The sequence below is a fragment of the Glandiceps talaboti genome, chromosome 5 (assembly GCF_964340395.1).
Source record: "Glandiceps talaboti chromosome 5, keGlaTala1.1, whole genome shotgun sequence".
NCBI lineage: Eukaryota > Metazoa > Hemichordata > Enteropneusta > Spengelidae > Glandiceps > Glandiceps talaboti.
Genome location: NC_135553.1, coordinates 27,880,019 through 27,903,280, shown reverse-complemented (window position 1 = coordinate 27,903,280; position 23,262 = coordinate 27,880,019). Strand labels below are relative to the sequence as shown.

The 23,262-nt window shown below is 36.3% G+C and overlaps 1 protein-coding gene across 1 annotated transcript in view; it reads right to left on the bottom strand.

Moving 5' to 3' along the window:
• LOC144435553 (uncharacterized) overlaps nt 1–23,262 on the bottom strand; it is a 53,436-nt gene extending 30,174 nt beyond the window's left edge. Inside the window, exon 1 of the mRNA XM_078124140.1 lies at nt 23,033–23,262. Coding sequence (XP_077980266.1) covers nt 23,033–23,093 — 61 coding nt within the window. The 5' untranslated portion in view covers nt 23,094–23,262. The remainder of the gene's footprint in view (nt 1–23,032) is intronic.

Sequence of the window (23,262 nt, the reverse complement as noted above, 5' to 3'; positions counted from 1 at the left end):
TCGAGTAAACAGTGAATTTAGACCAAAATCAAACACTCAACTAAGGGAGCCGTCATTATTTACGGCTTGGAGGGTCCGCAGGAATCTGAGGGTGGTCACTAAAAATACAAAGCTACAGGGGGTACTCAAAAACTGAAACTATTTTGCAAACATACTGAAGTGTATAACACACTTATACGTATGATGGAACTTGAACGAGCCTTCTCGGTTAAAAATTTGCAAAACTTCTTGTGGGCTTTACGGCAGTAATGTATATATATATATATATATATATATATATATATATATATATATATATATATATATATATATATATATATATATATATATATATATATATATATATATATATATACAAAAGCACCACTCAACACCCTAGGTAAATCCCGCCTTACACCACACGGTTTATACGAGGTATATTCAGTACATCAACATCTCCTGACGAGTGATTTACTCACGAAACAGGCTTGTAGAGACGAAAAACCCGACTTGATTTTCTTCTACCCTCAACATATATATATATATATATATATATATATATATATATATATATATAGACATACATACATACATACATACATACATACATACATACATACATACATACATACAATACACACATACATACATACATACATACATACATACATACATACATACACACATACATACAATACACACACACATACATACATACATACATACATACATACATACAATACACAATACATATGGATGGACTTCGTATAGTCTTCTATGGCCTCTGTGTATATCTGTTAGGGCATTCTGTGTATTATTCCGATATTTAAACATTAAGCTCTTTTGTTTTGGCATTCGATGCCTCTAAGAGAGCAATATTTAAATAAAGTAATATTATTTAATTATTATTATGATTGTTCTATTAATATTGCAATAGAAGGGGCTTAATATATATATAATAATAAAAATCACAGTTTTAAGGAATCTGGCAAATGCATACTGGACAATTTTACTTTTTTGATACGATGATGACAATTAGTAACTTAATACTGTCGGTTTGCTTTGTCTAAAATTGTTTGACATCCTGTTTTAGGGACAAAGGGACATTAGGGACATTAGGGCGGCCCTTTTTATTTTTCTGTTTCTCATCTCCCGACCGACCCTAATTTGCAGCTCCGACATCAGAAAAAAAAAAGTTTTTTTATTTCCGACCGACCCCTGAGCACAGCAAAATTGTAAGGTTCCCCATGGCGTCTTAGGCCAGTTCTGCCGAGGCCACGACCTTGCGACATTGGCCCCCTAAAATTACAAATGAAGCAATAATTTTCCCACCTTGCGTCGCTTTGGCGCATTCATTTTACGGCAGACATCAAAATTATCTAAGTCCACGGCCGGACCAGGCCAGGCTCTGACTCGACGTGAATCCCACAAGAAGTATACTGACTGCGTAAGGGAAAGTTTTGTTGACATCATATAAGATACAGTGACAACGCGCAGTTCTATTGTTAACATAAAAAATGCCACAAAAAGATCAACTTTGACTAACAGGACAGAAAGGACAGAGAATAGAACTGAAAAAATACATTTTTTTTTCTTGCCCCCCTTTTTTTTTTTATTTCGCCCGCCCGACCCGCCTGACTATTTCATTGGAGATGAGAAACAAAAAAAAAAAAAACCTCACCCTTAAAGTAATGAGAATTTGATCAAAACACATTTTATACTCTCAGAAATTTAAAAGAAAAGGACAACATGAACTTCCTGAAATGCTTTAATGAAAATTATGAAATTTAATTTTTTTCTTATACTTCAATAAAAAATAGAACTTGAACGTACATTTTCCGTATTAAGGGTGAGGTTTTTTTTTTTTTTGTTTCTCATCTCCAATGAAATAGTCAGGCGGGTCGGGCGGGCGAAATAAAAAAAAAAAGGGGGGCAAGAAAAAAAAATGTATTTTTTCAGTTCTATTCTCTGTCCTTTCTGTCCTGTTAGTCTCTATACAACTTCATTTCTCTTCTCTTTATTGAATTCCTTGTTACAAGTCTCTTGCCTTCATTTTAGCAAGGTTGACAAGTCTGTAGAACAACTTTGTAAGAAGATGATTAAATACTTATCATCCTGATGGGTGTATATCTGTAGCCATGAACTATTGTGTGATTTTATCATGAGTACTAATACATTCGTCCTATTAATCAAAGTGGCATTGCCATCGCTAACAATGTTTTCAAGTTATCCAATTTGAACTTTAGTATGTAACTTTTTGAAACACTTACGTGATTGTCATCAGTGTGCTAGATGAATTTTTATTTATATAAACCATTACTTCTATGAAACATTTTTCTTCAGTGTGAACTTGTGGGTGAGAGGGGGGGTTCCACATTACTGGGACAAGCCATTAAAGAAGCAAGTCCACTTGTTATCAAAGAGTACCAATATTTACACATGTGATGATGGGCTCTTACATAACACAAGTAAACAGTGTAGTTCACAGCGTAAGATCATTTCTAAGGAGTGGGTCAATTGAGGCAAACCTTATCTCCGTCTTATATCAGTTGTTATCAATTTATTAGGCTATTATAAGTAACACTACAAACAGCTTTAGAGATGCAAACAACTTTTATGACACCCGTTTTCGTCAGGCAAGCCCGCGGGTTTGTTGGTCCAAGCGGGTTTGTTGCACTTGGACCGTTAATGGCTTGTGAATGTCATGAACAAGTGGGGACACAGGCCCCTAGGCCCTTGGTTCCAAAAAGTGGTGTCATTTGACAGGGAGTGGGGTCAATTATTATTGTCTATGAAATATTCATATAAATTATCTCAGACCACTATAGAGATACTGTGGTCTGAGATATTCCATTACGTATAGACCATTACCTAACTACATTAAAAAATTCCATTCATAATAAGTTCCCAGTAAGCTATTTTTTGAAAATTGTGTACTACACATTACACCTTAGAAAAAGAAGGCAATTAAGATTATGTAATTTTAAGTTATATATATATATATATATATATATATATATATATATATATATATATATATATATATATATACATGTATATATATATATATATATATATATATATATATATATATATATATATATATATATATATATATATATATATATATGATATATTGTTTAGAAAGATTTGACAGCCAGGCAGTCACAATTTTTAATCTGAATATCAATGAATAGCAGTGCTAAAATTTATAATTCCTTTTTTTCAGACAAGGACAATGAACAACTTCAAAATAAGTCACAGTGAACATATGATTGAATAAAAACTTTGAGAAATCCTAAACTTGTAACCACTTGTTTCATTTTTTAAATTGTTAGTACACTGCTGTGTGTATCATTCCCTCTTCAAATTCATGACATTTTGAAGAAAAAAAATCCCTGACTTTAAAAAGTAACAAATGTGAACGAAAAACTTACAAATAATAGTCAAAAAAACTTTAAAATAATTTATTTGTTATTAATTAACCGTTACTGGCTGTGTATCATGATTTGGTCCTGCTATATCAAATGACAGCATAGTTACGTACCGTAAACTTGCCATGATACGGAAAGCTGACATTAGGTGTCCTTGAAACTCAGAACTTGAATCTTTAACTAAAACTATCAACAAAGTCAAAGTTGGGATGCTCTGTAAATATTACATTAATTTTTTTCTGATTTGCACGACCAGTTCGTTCTTCATGTCTGACGACCGGGCGCACATACATCGGCCGTCTATAGTGGCCATGCCAGTGATTACGCATTGATTCAGTGCCCAACATTCACATGTGTCACTAGCACTGTCAACATCATGCAACACGATCCCCTAACACAGCAAAATACACATGTACTCATTTAATTTAACCCATCAACAAATGAAAATCACAACCTGTCCCATAAATTTGGTTCACGAAGGCTTCTGAGCTGTGGCATGGCAGATAGATGTTCCGATAGCAAGTTCAGTGTTTCGCACACGTCAGTGATTAGGTCAGAGGTCACGACAGTGACAGTAGACAAAACATTTGACGAGAGACGTCCATTTTATTTCGACGTCTCATCTAATCCCTCTAATGTTTTAATTTGTAGATTAAGTTTATCAAAGTTGATCTTTTTGTGGCATTTTTTATGTTAACAATAGAACTGCGCGTTGTCACTGTATCTTATATGATGTCAACAAAACTTTCCCTTACGCAGTCAGTATACTTCTTGTGGGATTCACGTCGAGTCAGAGCCTGGCCTGGTCCGGCCGTGGACTTAGATAATTTTGATGTCTGCCGTAAAATGAATGCGCCAAAGCGACGCAAGGTGGGAAAATTATTGCTTCATTTGTAATTTTAGGGGGCCAATGTCGCAAGGTCGTGGCCTCGGCAGAACTGGCCTAAGACGCCATGGGGAACCTTACAATTTTGCTGTGCTCAGGGGTCGGTCGGAAATAAAAAAACTTTTTTTTTTCTGATGTCGGAGCTGCAAATTAGGGTCGGTCGGGAGATGAGAAACAGAAAAATAAAAAGGGCCGCCCTAATAATTTTTACCTCGCCCAATATATTTCAACTTAAAATTTAAAAAAAAAAATTTCCAGGGTATTTACCATTGGCCTGGTGAAATGATTATATAGCAAAAATATTATATTTTCATTGAAATATCTGTCTTCTGATAATGTCATATTATAACAATGTGGCAAGATGTACACTTTATCATGTACTTCTTGAAAACAGAACAAAAATTGTTGGTGGCCACATTTGTTTTTGCGTTAATCAATGAATCGACACCGTGATCCTGAAGTCCCTTTATGTATCGCGATTCTGCAGTCTCTCAATCTCACTGTACCACAGTAAAGCAAATGCTTCCTTTTCTCGACCTCTGGTCAAAGGAAAATTAGTAATAACTCATGCACTTTTATGCATGGCTATTGTGACAAATTTTATGTGACACTCACTGATACTGTTGTGTACCAGCAGATACGATCGTGAGTCTGTAGTTAGTTACACAACGGCCATACACCTTACAACAAGCTGAGATATGCCATTCATGCGAGTTCACTCAAATAAACGTAATTCATTATCATTCACAATTTTTCTTAATTTTACAAGGGACTGAACCTGGGCTGAAGGCTGATGCCCTCTGAAAATTTGTTTACGAATGTTTTTTTCATATTTATGTCAAATGTAGGAAAAATAATCTACATATTATCCGTACATTGTGGTGATTTAGGTTGCCATGGCAATGGATGTTCATAAAATGACCACTTTTTTGAACTCAGCATAACAAACAACCCCACTTAGGGTGGTTAATATGCAAATAAACTGGATTAATTAAAAAAAAAATTATTATTATTATTATTATTATATGATATTATATTTGATTATTTAATTATTTTTTATGGTAAAACAAGATCTTTTGTCATAAAAAGTTCAATGTATAGAAATGGAATACTAAGATTCAACGACGGAAATCTGCAATCTAGAAAAGTGTCTGACCTATTAGAATACAAAATACAACAAAGATTTAATCTAAAATCGCTGTTGACTTTTTGTTATATATTGGCATATTGATGATTACGCCCTTTTAATTCTAAAAACAGCAATTTCTGTTATTACTATGCTGTCATTCTTTCATAATCCATTTGAATAATTATGTTGACAAATTTGTCATCCCAGAGGAGACAGGTGCTTGGTTTCTATGGTTACCACGCTTGGCTAAACGCAAACTAAGGTCGCATGACTGAGCTAAGTATTCTGGGCTCATAAGTTCACGATATCGCAGAGCTGCCTGGATATATAAACATTCCGGTGTCAGTATACGAGTAAATGTTGCTGCCCTACTAACATTACTGTCATTAGTCAACGGATCCACCACTGCAATGTGAATTAATTCCAGAGATACATACAAGACCCAACCCAGTCAGTCCAGTCAACTAATCCATCATTGCAATTGAAAGCTAGTTTTCCAATGTAGAACTTTTTCTCGTAGTCCTTGCCTACCACATTACACGTAAGAAGAAAAGTATATATCATTCTATTTATCTTTGTTTTCATGTTTATATTATTTAGTGTCTCTCTGTCAGTCTGTGAAGACGATATCTAAAAACTACTACATCAATTCTAATTAACTTGCTACATCTCTCCATTATGGTAATTGTAAGAACTTATCAGGTTTAAGTAAACATCCTATAAATATGAATGAGATATTTGCATAATTAATAATCTTTTGGTAATTAGGCTATATCTTAAGACTTCAAATTCCATGTAACTTAGTACATTTATAAAGCATAATAAAATGAAAGTGGCCTATAAAGGTTTTTGTAGCTTATAGTTTTAATGACTCATTTACTTAATTAATTATGTTCTTTAATTAGGCTGTATCTTAAGAAAACATACTTCATATTCAATATAATTTGGTACAAACATCAACCATACCAAAGCGCACCGTCCTATATAGCTAGCTTGTTGTTGTTGTTGTTGTTGTTGTTGTTGTTGTTGTTGTTGTTGTTGTTGTTGACGTAGCTTTCAATTAATGATTGTTGATAATTAGGATAGAATACCTTTGAAATGCAAACTTCCAATTTCACATACTTTGGTTCCTACATTAATGATATCATTTTAAGAAAGTGCATGTGTTCTTTAAAGATTGTTGATGTAGTTTATAATCTCACTGATTTATTTGCGTACTTTAAGATTTTTTCTGTAATTAGACAATATGCTAGCTTTATTACAGTTTGGTATAATTAATTTGCCAATTACGTTTTATGTCATGCATGATAGTTATATCTCTGAATTTTGCATTCGAACAATTATTGTGTAGGAACAAATATATATTAGGACTTTGCCCTCATGGAAGGCATTCAGTTTTAAATTTACCTCTCGTAAATCTAGTGGGTGAATTTATTTGTTTTGTTTCATCTTGTTTTTCATAATGTCTTCCCTAGCACTACAACGTATTGCATGTGTAACTCTCAATTTAAATTTCATCGTAAATAAATGTTTTTAACAACCAGTACGTTATACGTTTAATAGTCTGCATTATTATTACAGATATCAGGGGATTGGCATTGCAGTTTGAGATAAACGGTGAGTGAATTGACTACGCTTGTGCTGTTGCAACAGTCGGTTTATACTCAGTCTGTTCCTTTTACCAGGCGTATGAGAAAATATTTAAAAAAACTTTCAAAGACTGTTGTATTAAAGCAGTTTGTTTCTGACCAAAATACCGGCAGCATTCCAATAACGTTTTAAAGTGTAAGGACTTTGCTCCTACATACCTATCGCCCAGTAGCACAATTTGTCAAAGTTTGCCTTACAAAGTGTCTGCCTCTGTGATTTGCACTTGTGTATTTCACAATGGAAGGCAGGTATAAATGTAAGTGGTCAACGAAACCTACACATGCACACGGGTCAACAAAGGTAATCTTGAACAATACAGGTATTCAATACATTCCTAATATAACGTTTTGACATTCCTCAATGAAAGAAGCTTCATCTCATCATGCTCTTGGTCTCTTTTTAGAAAATCATGAAAGCAAACACTTACGAAGGACATGTTTAGTCTTGCGTGGTACATGATCTACCGGGTTCAGTTCACTACTTTAATTCACTTTCGCTGGTGGGTGTGGACCTGAGATTATGATGTCCTTTTTTTAACAGTGATATAAAGATAGTATGTTTTATAACTACTTGTGGATTTGAAAACACCACCCATATTTAATTCCAATACTAAAAGAGGTAACAACATCTACCACTAACCATACCAAGGTTATAAGGTGAAACAGTATGACTTGCACGTATATTTCGAGATGACGGACATATCTAAAATAGGAAAATACATGGCTGTATGCGATTGCCAAATTCCAGTCAACATAATATGGCTTAGAGAGAAAGTATGTTCCAGGAAACATCCTTGAATCAAATCGAGTCACCAGATTTCTCACTGAAAATATGTTTTCTTATGTCAAAATGCACGCAATTTATACATTGTGAACCTGACATACTTGGGTTATGACGTCAATTTGACAAAAAGGTATGTACCCGGCTGTGTCAGGATGGGCGCCTCTTTACTTCTTGTATAGCCTTCGCACGCTCTCTTTCATGTAACACCATCTATCAACTTACAATTGACCTAGTATAATATATGGTTCTCATGTATATCGTTCAAATTAGTGTTGTTTGTCACCCAGTTACCTTTGTCACGCGCCTTTTTAGAGGTTATGCTATGCTTCTGTCTGTCTGTCTGTCTGTCTGTCTGTCTGTCTGTCTGTCTGGTCACTGTACATCACTGAACACTACATGAATGCTTGTGTCTAAGATGTACCTTTCTCTCCTGTTTAAATGTTTTAGCTTTACACTTCCATAGGTACAACTTGGCTGATAAGTCAGTACATGTTCCAATGAATTGGTAGTTAGCTCCGTACAGTTCATAGGCATGGTTGAGAGAGAGAGAGAGAGAGAGAGAGAGAGAGAGAGAGAGAGAGAGAGAGAGAGAGAGAGAGAGAGAGAGAGAGAGAGAGAGAGAGAGAGAGAGAGAGTGTGTGTGTGTGTAGCGGAGACTGTCATACAACATGAACAATGAACAATTTTATGTGTCTATTGTAATGTAGTAGTATCGCTGGAGGGACGATATCGACATTGTCCATGCAGGTCTCACCCAGTATACTACAGTAAACTTTGAATGTGAGTCTGGAGTCTCACACATCATTGGTAGGACTCTCCACATCAACCCTAACGTACCCCCCCCCCCTTCCTAGTGTCTTACATGTATGTTTTGATACACTCGACCTCCAGAGCACAGAGTACCGATACGTGATGAATATGTATTTTCGAGTCATGATTAAATGGAACCCCTATCCTACTGAAAAGTAATTCAAAATAATGCATGTAACACTTGCGTCGATTCCTTTTTCGGGATGGTAAACATCTCCAGTGACTCGGGGTGTTCAAATAGGTCTACTGGAAGAACGTGTGATAGAGTACTTGAATGAGATGTACACATGGCCAGTGCAAAATAAGTTGTCCAAAATGAAATGTGATTGTCGACTCAAATAAGTTACTCAGTCAAAGAGCAAAATAAGTTGTCCAAAATGAAATGTAGTGGTCGACTCAAATAAGTTATCCAAAATGAAATGTGATCGAGTCAAATAAGTTATTGAAGTCCAAAATAGGTTGGTTAGGTTGTTGAAAATATAGTGATCGAGTCAAATAAGTTATTCATAATTATATCACGCATACCGCGTCATATAATATTGTGCAACCAACCCTTATGAGAGGCATTGTACAAATCATTGAGTGTACATCTGGTCTATACTGGTGGACGTCGACATTCTTTGCCGTTCCTTTTCACGTCAATATGGAATCAAATCGTGTATAACACAAAAATACATATTTACATTACATGCATGCATGTATACCTACCTACCTACCTGCCTGCCTGCCTGCCTACCTACCTACCTACCTACCTACCTACCTACATACATACATACATACATACATACATACATACATACTTACATACACAGATACACAGATATATACAATGCCACAACACATATACACATACATAGGACCTTGACCTGCTCTACCAACGTAAGCCGTGGTTGAATGTATAATACCACATCTAATAGTCTATTCTATCATGGCTTAATTACATACCGATAGAGGTATTCGCTTGATATCAATGTATTCATTGTCATGACAACGCGTTACTAAATACACAATTAACAATTGAATTGCTGGAGATATTTTGGTAACACTAACAGTTTAATAACATGACAAATTCCGATTTGAGAAAAAAGGAGATAACGAATGGAACACTAGCAAGACTATGATAGAGAATTTTCATTTGATATCCAAATCGAAATTGAACGAATGCTGTGGTATATAATTCAAAATATATAATTGAAACTGGAAGTACAATTTAGTGAGTTATATTCTACATAACCATGGACGTCACGAATAGCATCACCCATATAATGAATCAAATACTCCGTTCTGCTAAAATATACATCATACGATATATTCCCCAAGGGTACCACTAATTTGTGATGTCTCAAATACCTCGACGACTTTTAAGGCTCGGGGATAGATCTAGATCTAACTTGTCGAGGCAGGAAATAGATGACGACAACGCTACTATACCATGAATGCAACACTAGTTTTAGATTCTAATTTCCATATTACCATTACGGTATACGTATTCAGATCAAGTAATTGCAGGAAGTGCGTCATTGCCATAGCAACCATGAGAACCGGTCGCCATGTTTGATTTAGCCTTGACTCAATTACCCAACAAATTAGTTAATCGGTTGAATTACAATTTTCCCTGTTGAGGTTTTATTTATGGAATTGGCGTTATGATGATTTATCCGCAGCGAGTTAAACTTGAAACGTGGTTCGCATAAAAATGAAGTTGAAACTGGCAACATAATATAAGGTTTACGTAAACTACACCAGTGACTCCAATATTTCTTTCAGCACAACACTAAACAAGCGACCTATCGGTCAGAATAGCTCCGCTGTTTTTTTTTTTAATTTAATTTTTTATTTTGGTGACATGTAGAAGTGGTTCAGGTCTTCAGCTCTTCGAGTCACTATGCAGTTTTGTTTTAGCGATGCAATAAAGTGGTTAGTGGTTTCATATGATGTCTCACTATAAAACACATTTTACACAGAAGTTGGTAATGTATTGTACTTTTATACCATAGTCACCATTTTATAACAAAAATCTACTGTTATGAAAAATTGCACAAAATCTCAGAAAAAAATGACTGGGAAATGCACACAAGAAAAAGAAAAAAAGAGGATTTTGAGGTTGGCTATAAGTAATTCCAGTGTCTTACAGCTGTAACCCTGGAAAATTTTAATGAAGAATGAAATAAACTAGGGATCTAAAATAATTTTGAGGCAATTTCAATTTCAATTTTCTAACAAATTTACAAAGTCAACAACATTCAACTTGTTCTAGTTGTGGTAGATATATATAGGGAAGAAATGTATTAATCGCCATCTTAGTTTCCGTACGGCGACAATCTCCAGTACCCGGAAGAGAGTCATTCTCAGCCATACGTTACAGTGGTAACACTCGTTCATGTTCGGTTACCTTTCACAAAGAAAACACAACGAAATGGTTGAAATGATCTTTTTTTAATTTCTTTTCATCACAACAACAAAATCTGCGTGATCAAAAGTGTTGTAAACTAAACCCATTGTATTTAAACCTTGTACTTGACATTTCGCAATATTTATAATTCTCAACAAAATACCTCAACATGCCTCACTTCGCTCGTACTCAAAGCAGCCCCGCACGTAGTCCTGCTTGCATACGAAGGAATTCGGGACTCGATTCTGACAATTGTCCCTCCCCCTCCGGTGTTTAGAGTCAAGTCAGTAATACAGACTCGTGCACCCGAGGACTACCCCGCGCGGTATGATCACTGACACTGATGACATGATGAGAGAGAACCTTTTCGGATTTACATGTAAAACGGGGAAAGATACGCAAAACATAATGCAAAGTCTGAAGCCAAATTAAAGTTGTAATTATTTTAATTATTTTTACTTGCCAAATATTTTGCATTTTGGAAAGGCAAGACACGTTCATGTCGTTAACTTTACATGTGAACTGTCGGCCATATTTAAACTTCAACCGCATGCCTGGCATGCCCTTCCTTACGCAAGTTGTCTGAATTCTGGTTCACTGTCATTCCAAATTGCACGACAATATAGAATTAACCACAAGTTACATGTTATCTGAAAACATCACACTTTTATAGTGGGTCTGAAGTGTGATTTTAGTGAGTACTAAGAACGTCCTGTTTTGATACTCAAGATACTTGCTGTGGAAAATCGCTCGGTCGAATGAGGTCACCTTCAGCTTCTGGTCGAATCAGGATAGAGTATGCAAATGAGGATGTTGCGGACTGGCTGATTATGTAGAAGGGTGCAGAATTGGATTTGAAGTTTACAACCCTGTTTCGAACAAACGCTTGTCATTTGGGCGCCCAATGCGTAGAATCATGACTATAGCACATATTACATTGCTTGTTTGACGTCAATAGTGTCTTTTGAAAAGTGGCAGTTTACTTAAAGTCTCGTCGACTGATTTCCAATATGGCGTCGGTCATTATGCTCATTAACATATTCATTTTTTTTTCAAATTACAAAAAAAAAATCATAAAAAATAAAAATGAGGATGTGCTGACTTGAAATTAACAAATCTGAGTAAGCTACCCCCTGCGCATCAACACGCCAGATATCAAAGCAATCTAATAAGAGGTTTTCAAGGAGTTGATGAAAATGACATTTTATGAAAAAAAATCATAAAAAATTGAAAATGGCACAGATCAACTTGGCATGAACAAATCTGAATAGCCTCCCCCAGGGAACATGCACACCAAATATCGAAGAATTCCGACTGTCACTTATGGAGTAGATAGTAAAAATATAAAAGTTTGACGGACACCTATGATTCACTCTACTCTCTATACCTCAATACCCACCTATACCTAAAGCTACGCTTTCAGCTTTCGCTGACAGCGGAGCTAAAAAAGCACAAACTAGTTGACTGAACCTCGTCAAACGTCTCTTGGGCTTGAAAAAACCATTCATCCAAAGGTGTGAACATTTTTGCTATCCAATATGGTTTCGACCATGTGCTTATAAACTCACTGAACCGTTCAATGGAAACTTTGAAAGAATACCTGTGAGATTAGTGACCTGTGACTCAAAAACTGGAAGCGCACCACACCCATATTGCAGAATTAGAAATTCACAACACATACACGTCTTCTTTCAAATGCAGCCATTAAAAACTTCGGCTTGGTTTTACGGGTTCCACTTTATATTATTTGTATGTTGTGTCGGGTGTACACGTGCATCGTTTTGTTATCAGTAATGACTTATTCACTCGTTAAACCGCTCCCATTATTCTGATGCTACCAAAGAATTGGGTCGAACGTGACACAGAACTCGTAATGTTGTGAAATTGCCAAAAATAAGAAATGTGTTGCTATGATATGTTGGCTTATTAAATTGTTAACCAAAGGTTCGGCACACTCGTTTATGGAAACTTTAAAACTTACAAAGTGTGGATAGAGAGAGACATAAACTGATTTTATTGTGGAAACTTTAAAACGTACAAAGTGTGGATACAGAGAGACATAAACTGATTTTATTGTGGAAACGCGAACTCATGAGATGTGTACGTCTCATATTAAAGCTACCTCACGTAGAGGCACAGAACGGTCAACTGAAACCCAGACATAAACATCAAGGTAACATTCGTTGTCACAAAGGCTTGCCGTTTGCATGTCTGACACAAATACGGAAGATGGTTGTAGTCCATTGAGTCAAGTTTATCTTTTTAGGTCACTTTTAAACAAAGTTTTTGACGCCAATAGATTCATCGAATTTAGAAATCAGAGCGATAACTTAGAGGGGAGAGAGAGAAAGAGAGAGAGACAGACAGACAGACAGACAGACAGACAGACAGACAGACAGACAGACAGACAGACAGACAGACTGACTGACTGACTGACTGACTGACTGACTGACTGACTGACTGACTGACTGACTGACTGACTGACTGACTGACTGACTGACTGACAGACAGACAGACAGACAGACAGACAGACAGACAGACAGACAGACAGACAGACAGACAGACAGACAGACAGACAGACAGACAGATAGATAATTATATTTACGTATTTCGAAAGTTTCACCCAACCAACATAAACACTACTTTTACTATTTTTTATCACAAGCTTACATTGATTTGAAACCTATGTACTTTACATACAGGTTATCAAAATCGAGTAGTCAAATAACTCGACGGTTGATTAAGTAATCATTTTGATCGAGAACTAAAAACAAGCCCGTTTCATTTCCACCGTACTATAATTGTGTAATTTTCACACCAATTGATTATTCAACCACACAATGATCAGGGGATGGCATTTATGATTATTATCTATTTACTCCAAGAAATTATTTTGGACTTTGAGTTTCCGACACGGTTTCAAGGAAAGACATTGTGCTTTTATAGACAATGTAAAAGTTACGATTGTGGGATGTAACTTTATTGAAAACAATTACAAGCAGTGTGATCTTGGCTCGACACTCTGTGACTCATACAGTACATGACTTCGGGTCAATTTGGCTATTTATCTTCGTTTACAGATCTCCTCTTGAACACAATCATCTCATCATAAACTTGATTTAGCTCGTCAATGAAATGGAAAATACTCAAGTGTATGTCAAGGTTCAATGTTGTGTCCAACTAAAATATCGTCAGGAACGTAGATATAGCAATATGCACTTTCAAAAAATGGAGATCGACTCGGACTTGTAAGCTATACACTATACATCCATGTGTATGACTTTGATCTCTTGTACAGTTGTACTAGTATGCTAAGTACAAATAGCAATACGAATGTAAAGAAGGAAAAGGGAGTAATGCACTGCGAATAGTATTTTTAAACTGCGGGGATATCATCAAATAAAATCTAAAGGTTAACATACACCATGCAACTGGAGACAACCGGCCATATACACAATTTGTGTAATATTGACCACTGCCATATTGGCGCTTGTATAACGTAATGGATACATCTTTACGTGTTTTGTGCAATGGTATTGATACACCATGTTCAAACCATATGTGAAAAAATAATTAGCACAAAGTATTGATAACAGTCTGTTGACCTTCGAACCCAGTAAGTTATAACACCTGTACTGTACAGTATTGCTAAAAATAGAAATCTACCATAGCGGCATACAGTCAGTTACTTTATAAGTAGTTGTTTGACCAATATGTTTCCTTAAAACTAAAACCACCTGTTGATATGAGTAGAGTTGAACATTATTACTTTGAAATACATCAACTATTCACCCCCTATTGTCTATGCATCAACGTAACCAAAAGAGAAAACGATTTGACTAATTAATATAAAACGTTTTAAAAACAATTGATATGGAAGAAATAATTAACAGATAACAACCCCCAACCATACATCAATTCATCCTACCCATTCATCCATCCACTAACTAACTAATTTATTGACGAACTAACTAACTGACGAACTGGCTGACTAGCTAACTATATGTAACTAACTAAATAAACAAACAAGCGCGCGTGCGCTTTTGTGTGTATGTATGTGTGTGTGTGTGTGTGTGTGTGTGTGTGTGTGTGACTGTCTGTCTATCTGTGCGTACACGGGGTTGAGATTGTTTGTTGATAATTAGATTCACAATTCAATTCAATAATTCTGTAAAATATGTTTTATACGGTATGATTCAACGTGTAATCAATATGTCGTTTCATACGTGGTATGTTCACAGACTCTACACGAGATGTAGGGTCTGTGGTATGTTTTAGTTCATAGAGCTTGACTATAAACTTCTTTGGAAAGCTCAACCCTGACATTATGCAACTACTGTAATATGTAATACGTCAATTGGGCTTGTTCCAATTTTCACTAAATCGCTCTTTCTTCTTCCATTGTGATAACAAATAGAGATCTGGAGGTGGTACTTATTGTTCGGCATAGTACGAACACTGTGGCAGTGTACTTTCGCTCACAAAAACGTTATGTCCATTGTAATTTACAGACTTTGAGGTGACTGCCCGCCTTCCAAAGAACACTATAATGCATGTACTAAAAGTTGAAGAGACTCTCTCTCAAAAGTCTGTGGTTGGACAAAAACTAAAGACCAGATTTAAACTGAATGCCTCCCGTAAGGGAATCGCTAATCATGCAAATAACCCATTAAACTAAAAAAACCTATGGTAACAGGCTTTGTTTTTTAGACAAGCGTGCTTTCTTAGGTTAATGTATGTAAGAGTGTATGATACTGCTTAATGCAGTCTTAAGATATAGCCTAATTACCGAAAATGATTAATTATGCAAATTATTCATTAACACTGTAAGGTACATCAACTAACTTTATAGTACATATACAATTTGTTATGGTTAATGTATGTACTGAATTATATTGAAATTGAAGCATGCAGTCGTAAGATATAACCTAATTACCAAGAATCATTAATTATGCAAATTATTCATTAACACTGAAAGGTACACCAACAAGTTTTACAGGACATATGCAATTGTTATGGTTAACGTGTGTACTGAATTATATTGGAATTGAAGTATGTATTCTTAAGATATAGCCTAATTACCGAAAATCATTAATTATGCAAATTATTCATTAACACTGTAAGGTACATCAACTAACTTTATAGGACATATACAATTTGTTATGGTTAATGTTGTATGTACTGAATTATATTGAAATTGAAGCATGCAGTCGTAAGATATAGCCAGTATGTAGTCCATGTTTAACCATTGATTACAAGCCAGTATGTAGTCCATGTTTAACCATAGATTACAAGCCAGTATGTAGTCCATGTTTAACCATTGATTACAAGCCAGTATGTAGTCCATGTTTAACCATAGATTACAAGCCAGTATGTAGTCCATGTTTAACCATTGATTACAAGCCAGTATGTAGTCCATGTTTAACCATAGATTACAAGCCAGTATGTAGTCCATGTTTAACCATAGATTACAAGCCAGTATGTAGTCCATGTTTAACCATTGATTACAAGCCAATATGTAGTCCATGTTTAACCATAGATTACAAGCCAGTATGTAGTCCATGTTTAACCATAGATTACAAGCCAGTATGTAGTCCATGTTTAACCATTGATTACAAGCCAATATGTAGTCCATGTTTAACCATAGATTACAAGCCAGTATGTAGTCCATGTTTAACCATTGATTACAAGCCAGTATGTAGTCCATGTTTAACCATTGATTACAAGCCAATATGTAGTCCATGTTTAACCATAGATTACAAGCCAGTATGTAGTCCATGTTTAACCATTGATTACAAGCCAATATGTAGTCCATGTTTAACCATTGATTACAAGCCAATATGTAGTCCATGTTTAACCATTGATTACAAGCCAGTATGTAGTCCATGTTTAACCATTGATTACAAGCCAGTATGTAGTCCATGTTTAACCATTGATTACAAGCCAGTATGTAGTCCATGTTTAACCATTGATTACAAGCCAATATGTAGTCCATGTTTAACCATAGATTACAAGCCAGTATGTAGTCCATGTTTAACCATTGATTACAAGCCAATATGTAGTCCATGTTTAACCATTGAGGCCATATATTGATATGCTAAACATGTCAGTTTCTTATGCAAACTCGGTTAGGCTAATGACGGCACGATTTTATAGCGAAGCAGGAAATCTTCTACTTAATCACGTTCATTGGCTACTTTCACTGTTTGCTCTCTTTAACATATAAAATGAACGTAAGGGAGATCTCTTGTGTGGGAATGGGTCACTCAATCAAAATTTTGCATAGAGAAGAAAAGATGTTCAATTATTATTGACTCACTCATTTGAACACATAAAATGTAAGGTTGTTTGGAATCGTGTCATGGGCGCGGCAACAGTACCCCTCCCTCGCTTACTCAACGTCTATCCACGATGTTGTTGACATGTTCAGCGCTATTGTTGTGGATAGTACAAGGTGGTACGCATGATATCAAACTTCCTTAAAATGGATCATTTCTACCGTTTGTCCGATATATAACAACAGTATGAGAGATGTTTTATGTTGTAAAACAAAGTTTAAATAAACGCTTTTTGTTATGGCCTGACCTCTTATCTTAGGCTCTTGGACACATATATACACCTTGAATTTTGAATATCTTATATCATAGGGTGGGTGACACTTCCATGCTTATGTCTTTATCTATATATGTACATAGTTTATGATGTGAAGTCTTATACAATTAGTAACTATTCCCCGCCGAGCCATCACTAGGTTTTAAAAAGTTGTCACAGTGATAGAAGTATATGAAAGAGTCTAGACATTGAAATTTAACGAAGGTGGGCCCGAGTAATCCATTGTCCGTTTGCTATTTTGCATTCACATTCCTCCAAACATTGTCCTCATGATAACATTCTGCAAGAGATACTAATGAAAAGATCAACCTCAAAATTATCTAACTGTTATCAATGTTGACAGGATTAGGCACAGGTTACCCCCCCCCCCCTCTTCCACACAAGAGTATGACAAGAGTTAACCATAACACTATTAATTTCATATAAACTTTCCCAAAATATATACATAAAGGGCATTTTTCTATTTTCTATGACTTCTACCATAGACGTTGGTCTATGCTTCTACTTCACCTACACTTGACCTACCATGACTATGACTTCTACCATAGATGTTGGTCTATGCTTCTTCTTCACCTACTGACCTACCATGACTATGACTTCTACCATAGATGTTGGTCTATGCTTCTTCTTCACCTACTGACCTACCATGACTATGACTTCTACCATAGACGTTGGTCTATGCTTCTACTCCACCTACACTTGACCTACCATGACTATGACTACTACCATAGACGTTGGTCTATGCTTCTTCTTCACCTACACTTGACCTACCATCACTATGGCTTCTACCATAGCCGTTGGTCTATGCTTCTTCTTCACCTACACTTGACCTACCATCACTATGGCTTCTACCATAGACGTTGGTCTATGCTTCTACTCCACCTACACTTGACCTACCATGACTATGGCTTTTACCATAGACATTGGTCTATGCTTCTTCTTCACCTACTCTATATGCCGCTTCTTTATTTATTATGGAAGCACCTAGTCGCAAATTCATCTATTTTGTTTTTCGTTCCACATGTTGAACTTGCAGAAAGGTTCTCATCACTGTTTCATACCTCTAGCTCTCTCCTGAGTCTATGCAGCGACAACTGTCCCTATTTCATAACATTTATTGTTACCAACTGAAATGTAATCCTACTTCAACGAATTTAGTTGATGGTGGGCTAAACTTGTAGATATCACTCCAAATATGCCAATATCTCAACCTCTACATCCATTTCTTTTCACTACATTTCTTGTTAATCAAACATCACTGACAGTAGATGTAAATTCACATTTCATTTATCATACCCCATATTGACGTAAAAGACTTATTTTGTTCCTGTTTATTGACAAGTCAGTGGCAGTGTCAATCAACTTGGGTGAATGTTAAAAAGAAATAAAAAATGGCGGATTTCTGTTAACCAGCAAGTGTGATTTGGAGCATTTCCTTATCACTGTTCTGTGTTCGTTTGTTCTAGATGTAAATGCAGTATGGTAGTAGATTTCTCAATGCAAATTTCCTTCATGTGAAAGGCAAATATTGAAAAATCTACACAATCATGCACACTAGTCTTCAACAGAAAAAGCCAAAAAGTCAAATGTCCAAAACTTGTTGATTGGATTAATGACATTTTGTTAAAAGATACTAGAATGAACTGTTGCGATAACGAGCATGACTATGCATATGTACATAAACCAAACACATTAAAATATTAAATAATGGGTTGACTGAATGCTTACAAACCAAACACATTATTCTGGACTTCCCTATATTCTACATCAATGAGCAACATCTGGTCGTGATGATATCCGGAACATACAATGCATTGTGGGTAGTCAGAACTTAGGTGTACAGTAAATTTATGAGCGACACCCTAATAATGAATTCAATGCAAAGGTGTAGTGTACATTTATAACTTTGCTCTCAAAGTGAGGGCAAATACGTGCAAAACCTATAGACGTAGACAGTTAGTTGTTCTTCTTGTTCTTCTCGTTAATTGTTGACAAGGAGTGTTTCATCGAGAAATCAGTCTAACTCTGAGGTTGGTATGGGACCATAAGAACGTTCACACAAAACTTCCAGCTAGCGTTACATACTAAAATCTCTCATATAACTATTTTCGCTTGTGGTCTGAGCTAAAATATAGGGAACTTGTGGTCAAAACCCCACATAGGGAACGTGTGGTTAAAACCCCATATAGATCATTTTTGTCAGAATAGAAGATTTCATTCAATTAATAGGTTCAGTACGAATTAATTCAAACACCAAGGGTCTTTGTCAGATGTCTGCGAGGAGCACTAGTCATCGAACCATGCACAAGCTGACGTAGTTGGTTATTTGTATTCAAATTGTCCGGCTGTATTTCTAACTTAAATAGAGATGTATGCATGAGTGGAGGATCAAGGAAAGACATGCTAACAATGTGTTCCTATAGTTGATCAACCCGAAGGTCATAATCAAATATAGAATTCAATTAGCTAATATTATACCTTAATAGTATACCATGCTGGTAGTCACATTAAAACGAAAAGTATCAATTTACAATTCAGCTATTACCGTGTCCCCTAAGTATAAAAAGTTTAGCCTATTGTAAATAGTTGTGTTAATATTATTTATGCAGTCATCTCGTAAAACAATTAATCCATTGCAATTGAAAATCAAAACATTCAGAGGTTTTTCAAAGATGTGTCGAACTAATTCGAAAGAGCAATAACCCAGACATAACTACACTGGCTTAGTAGAGAACCGATATCGTAATCAAACTGTCAATACCTGCAATTTTAGGAAGTAATATCCAGGCTAGAATATTATGACGTGTCTGAATAGCAAATGTCTTCCCTGGATTAAGATCTAATGTTAGGCTTGGGTCAGAATTTACGGCACGGGGGTCTGGGGAAAAATTAAGGGGGGCATGAAAAAAATTGAGGGTTCAAAGGGGGGGGGGTCATGAAAGTTTTAATGGTCTGTAACGGGGGCCCGAAATATTTTGTTAATGATTTGAACCAAATTAAATCCCAGGAGCGGTCGTTTACCGAGTAAATCATAAAATTTCTCTCGGCTTTGCCGCAATACCTTCTAAGACCTATATTCAATTATGATTTCGATGACAGCCATGTGAATGTATTTGTACTCCCCCCCCTCTCTCTATCTCCCTCCCTCCCTCCCCCTCCCTCTCTCCCTCTCTCTCCCTCTCTCTCTCTCTCTCTCTCTCTCTCTCTCTCTCTCTCTCTCTCTCTCTCAAAATTGCACACTTAGGCCTACCATATATTTAATTATGAGGCAGTCAATAGCCAAGCAAACGTGTGTGTCTGCCAAAATATCTCTGAATAGGTAAGTTACAGTGTAGGTAATATAGCCATACAGTTGTATAATAATATATTGACTCGAGTAAAATTGGACTATTCTCGAATTTTCAAGAGGGGGACACCTCCCACACCCTCCCCACTAGCTATCATGGGAGATGCTGTTTCTGCCCAGAATCAAGATTGAAAGGCAAAACCCTGCTGACTAAGTATCTCCAAATACAGCCCAATATGAGACCTTTTTGGCAAAGCCCACATAATTATATTTGTAAAAAAGTCTCTCACGCTGAAGTTAATTTCCGTACCATACTGTACATCTCTGAATGGAGGGGGGGGGGGTACTGCATAATTACACATCAAAATATGTTTGACCGGGAGGGGGCTACGAAAATTCTTAGGTTCATTTCGGGGGGGGGGGGGTGCATGAAATTTTTTGAGCGCAAAGGGCGGGGGTTGCGATTTTTTTACCAAAATAATTTCTACCCAGGCCCCCCTGCCGTAAATTCTGACCCCAGCCTTACGATAATGTCTTCCCTGGATAAAGATCTAATGTTACATAGTTTACATTCCAACTAGAATAGCATCTATAGAGAAGTGTTGTTCCTGTTCTGTGGCGTATGGCAGGGAGAGGCCTAAATTAAACACTCCACTATTTCTATACAAAGTCATCCAATCGTTAAGCTCAAGCGATCGCCTATTCAATCTCGTCCGTGTTTACTATAATTTCCAAGTTTTTTATTCTCATTCACCCATAGACAAAAAATTTACGAGTCGAGTCTGATCCGACCACCTGTATTAACCCAACAATGGAATTAGGGACATGCTTGGACAAGGTCAAGAATGTAAGATTTGTCATTTGTTCGCCGGTTAATTTAACCTTGGATGACTGAGAAAGTATGACACATATTGCGGCAATTCGATCGCAATACAGAAGGGGACTAGCATTGAAATGGCAGTTCCTGTACAGCTGGGATAAATGGAAATACGAATGCTCTACTAAGGCAGAGAGCGATAAAAGTTAGTAACGCATGCCTTTTGAATCTTAAAAAACACAAACAACTCGAGGACATTCAAAAGATAGCCGAAACCTTAAACTGTTTTGACACGATTCGGTCACTTTAAACGTTCGGCTTTCACTTTTTAACAATTTTCGTGTTGAATTGTCCTAGTTCCAGTAACCACGCCCCAGATACCGTTTTCTCAAGTTACCTACAGACTTGGGCTCCACAATACCAATTTTACCGCGGAAATATTTGAATTGCAGTCGCCTTTTATGTAAATATAGATTATATCACCTGTATTTATCATCAAGGTTCTCAAGTGGTGGCACAGTAGTAAAGACGTTCTAAACTCATCATTGCAAGAGTACGTATCATAATTTTCATCCTAAAATGGTTGGGTCACAGGTCACCGTAGATGACAGTTACATATCGTGTTTTACAAATTTTGCAAGTTGATCATCCTACCACCCATTGGTTTGTATGCTATAACCCCCCCCCCCCCCTATATTTTAAGCGAAGTTTAGTCAGAAAATGAGTAAGGGGATACGAACCGAACGATTCTTGATTTACTATAGTGAATGCAAAGTGGGTTAGTGACCCCAAAGAAACGTCCCTCGCAAAGGTGTCGATTCATCATTAAATACAAGTTGACAGATTGGGTGTGGTTAGTGTACATATTTCATCATTGTGAAAGCGGTAGAATGTCCAAGTCTGCACTTACTCAATGTAAAACAATATCCATAGACATACCAATGACTATTTTATACTTAAACTACTCAGCGAAAAGAAACTGACTTAATCACACGAATAGACTTTAACAGTGCTAGCATAGCAACATGTTCATATATCTCACGTTTAGTAGTTGCCTTTCGAAGAGTGTGATATATGGCGACGCGTCATTAGCATAACCCAGCTACTGTTTTGCGCGCGTACATGCGAATGTTGATACACGCATTTACCGTGTAATGTCATATAATCGCTAACATAATTTATCGGTCCTATTCTTGGACTTGACAGCTTTTGTGTTGCGATTCTGTTAGATTGTAAATGAATATTTCAACTCACCTTGAGCCAATGTCCGTGCAACCATTAAAAGCACTAACGTGAAGACAAGAAGTGTCTTCATTATGACTGCTCTGTCACTACCTGTAGTTATCACTACGTTCTAGCTGGCATACCGTTTTGTCACGACGTTAAAAATCACTATGTCTATCACTGTAGATCGGTATGGGCGAAATAAACAGAACACTAGACACACGGCCGGTTTCACACCGCGTATACCCTTCACAGACGCC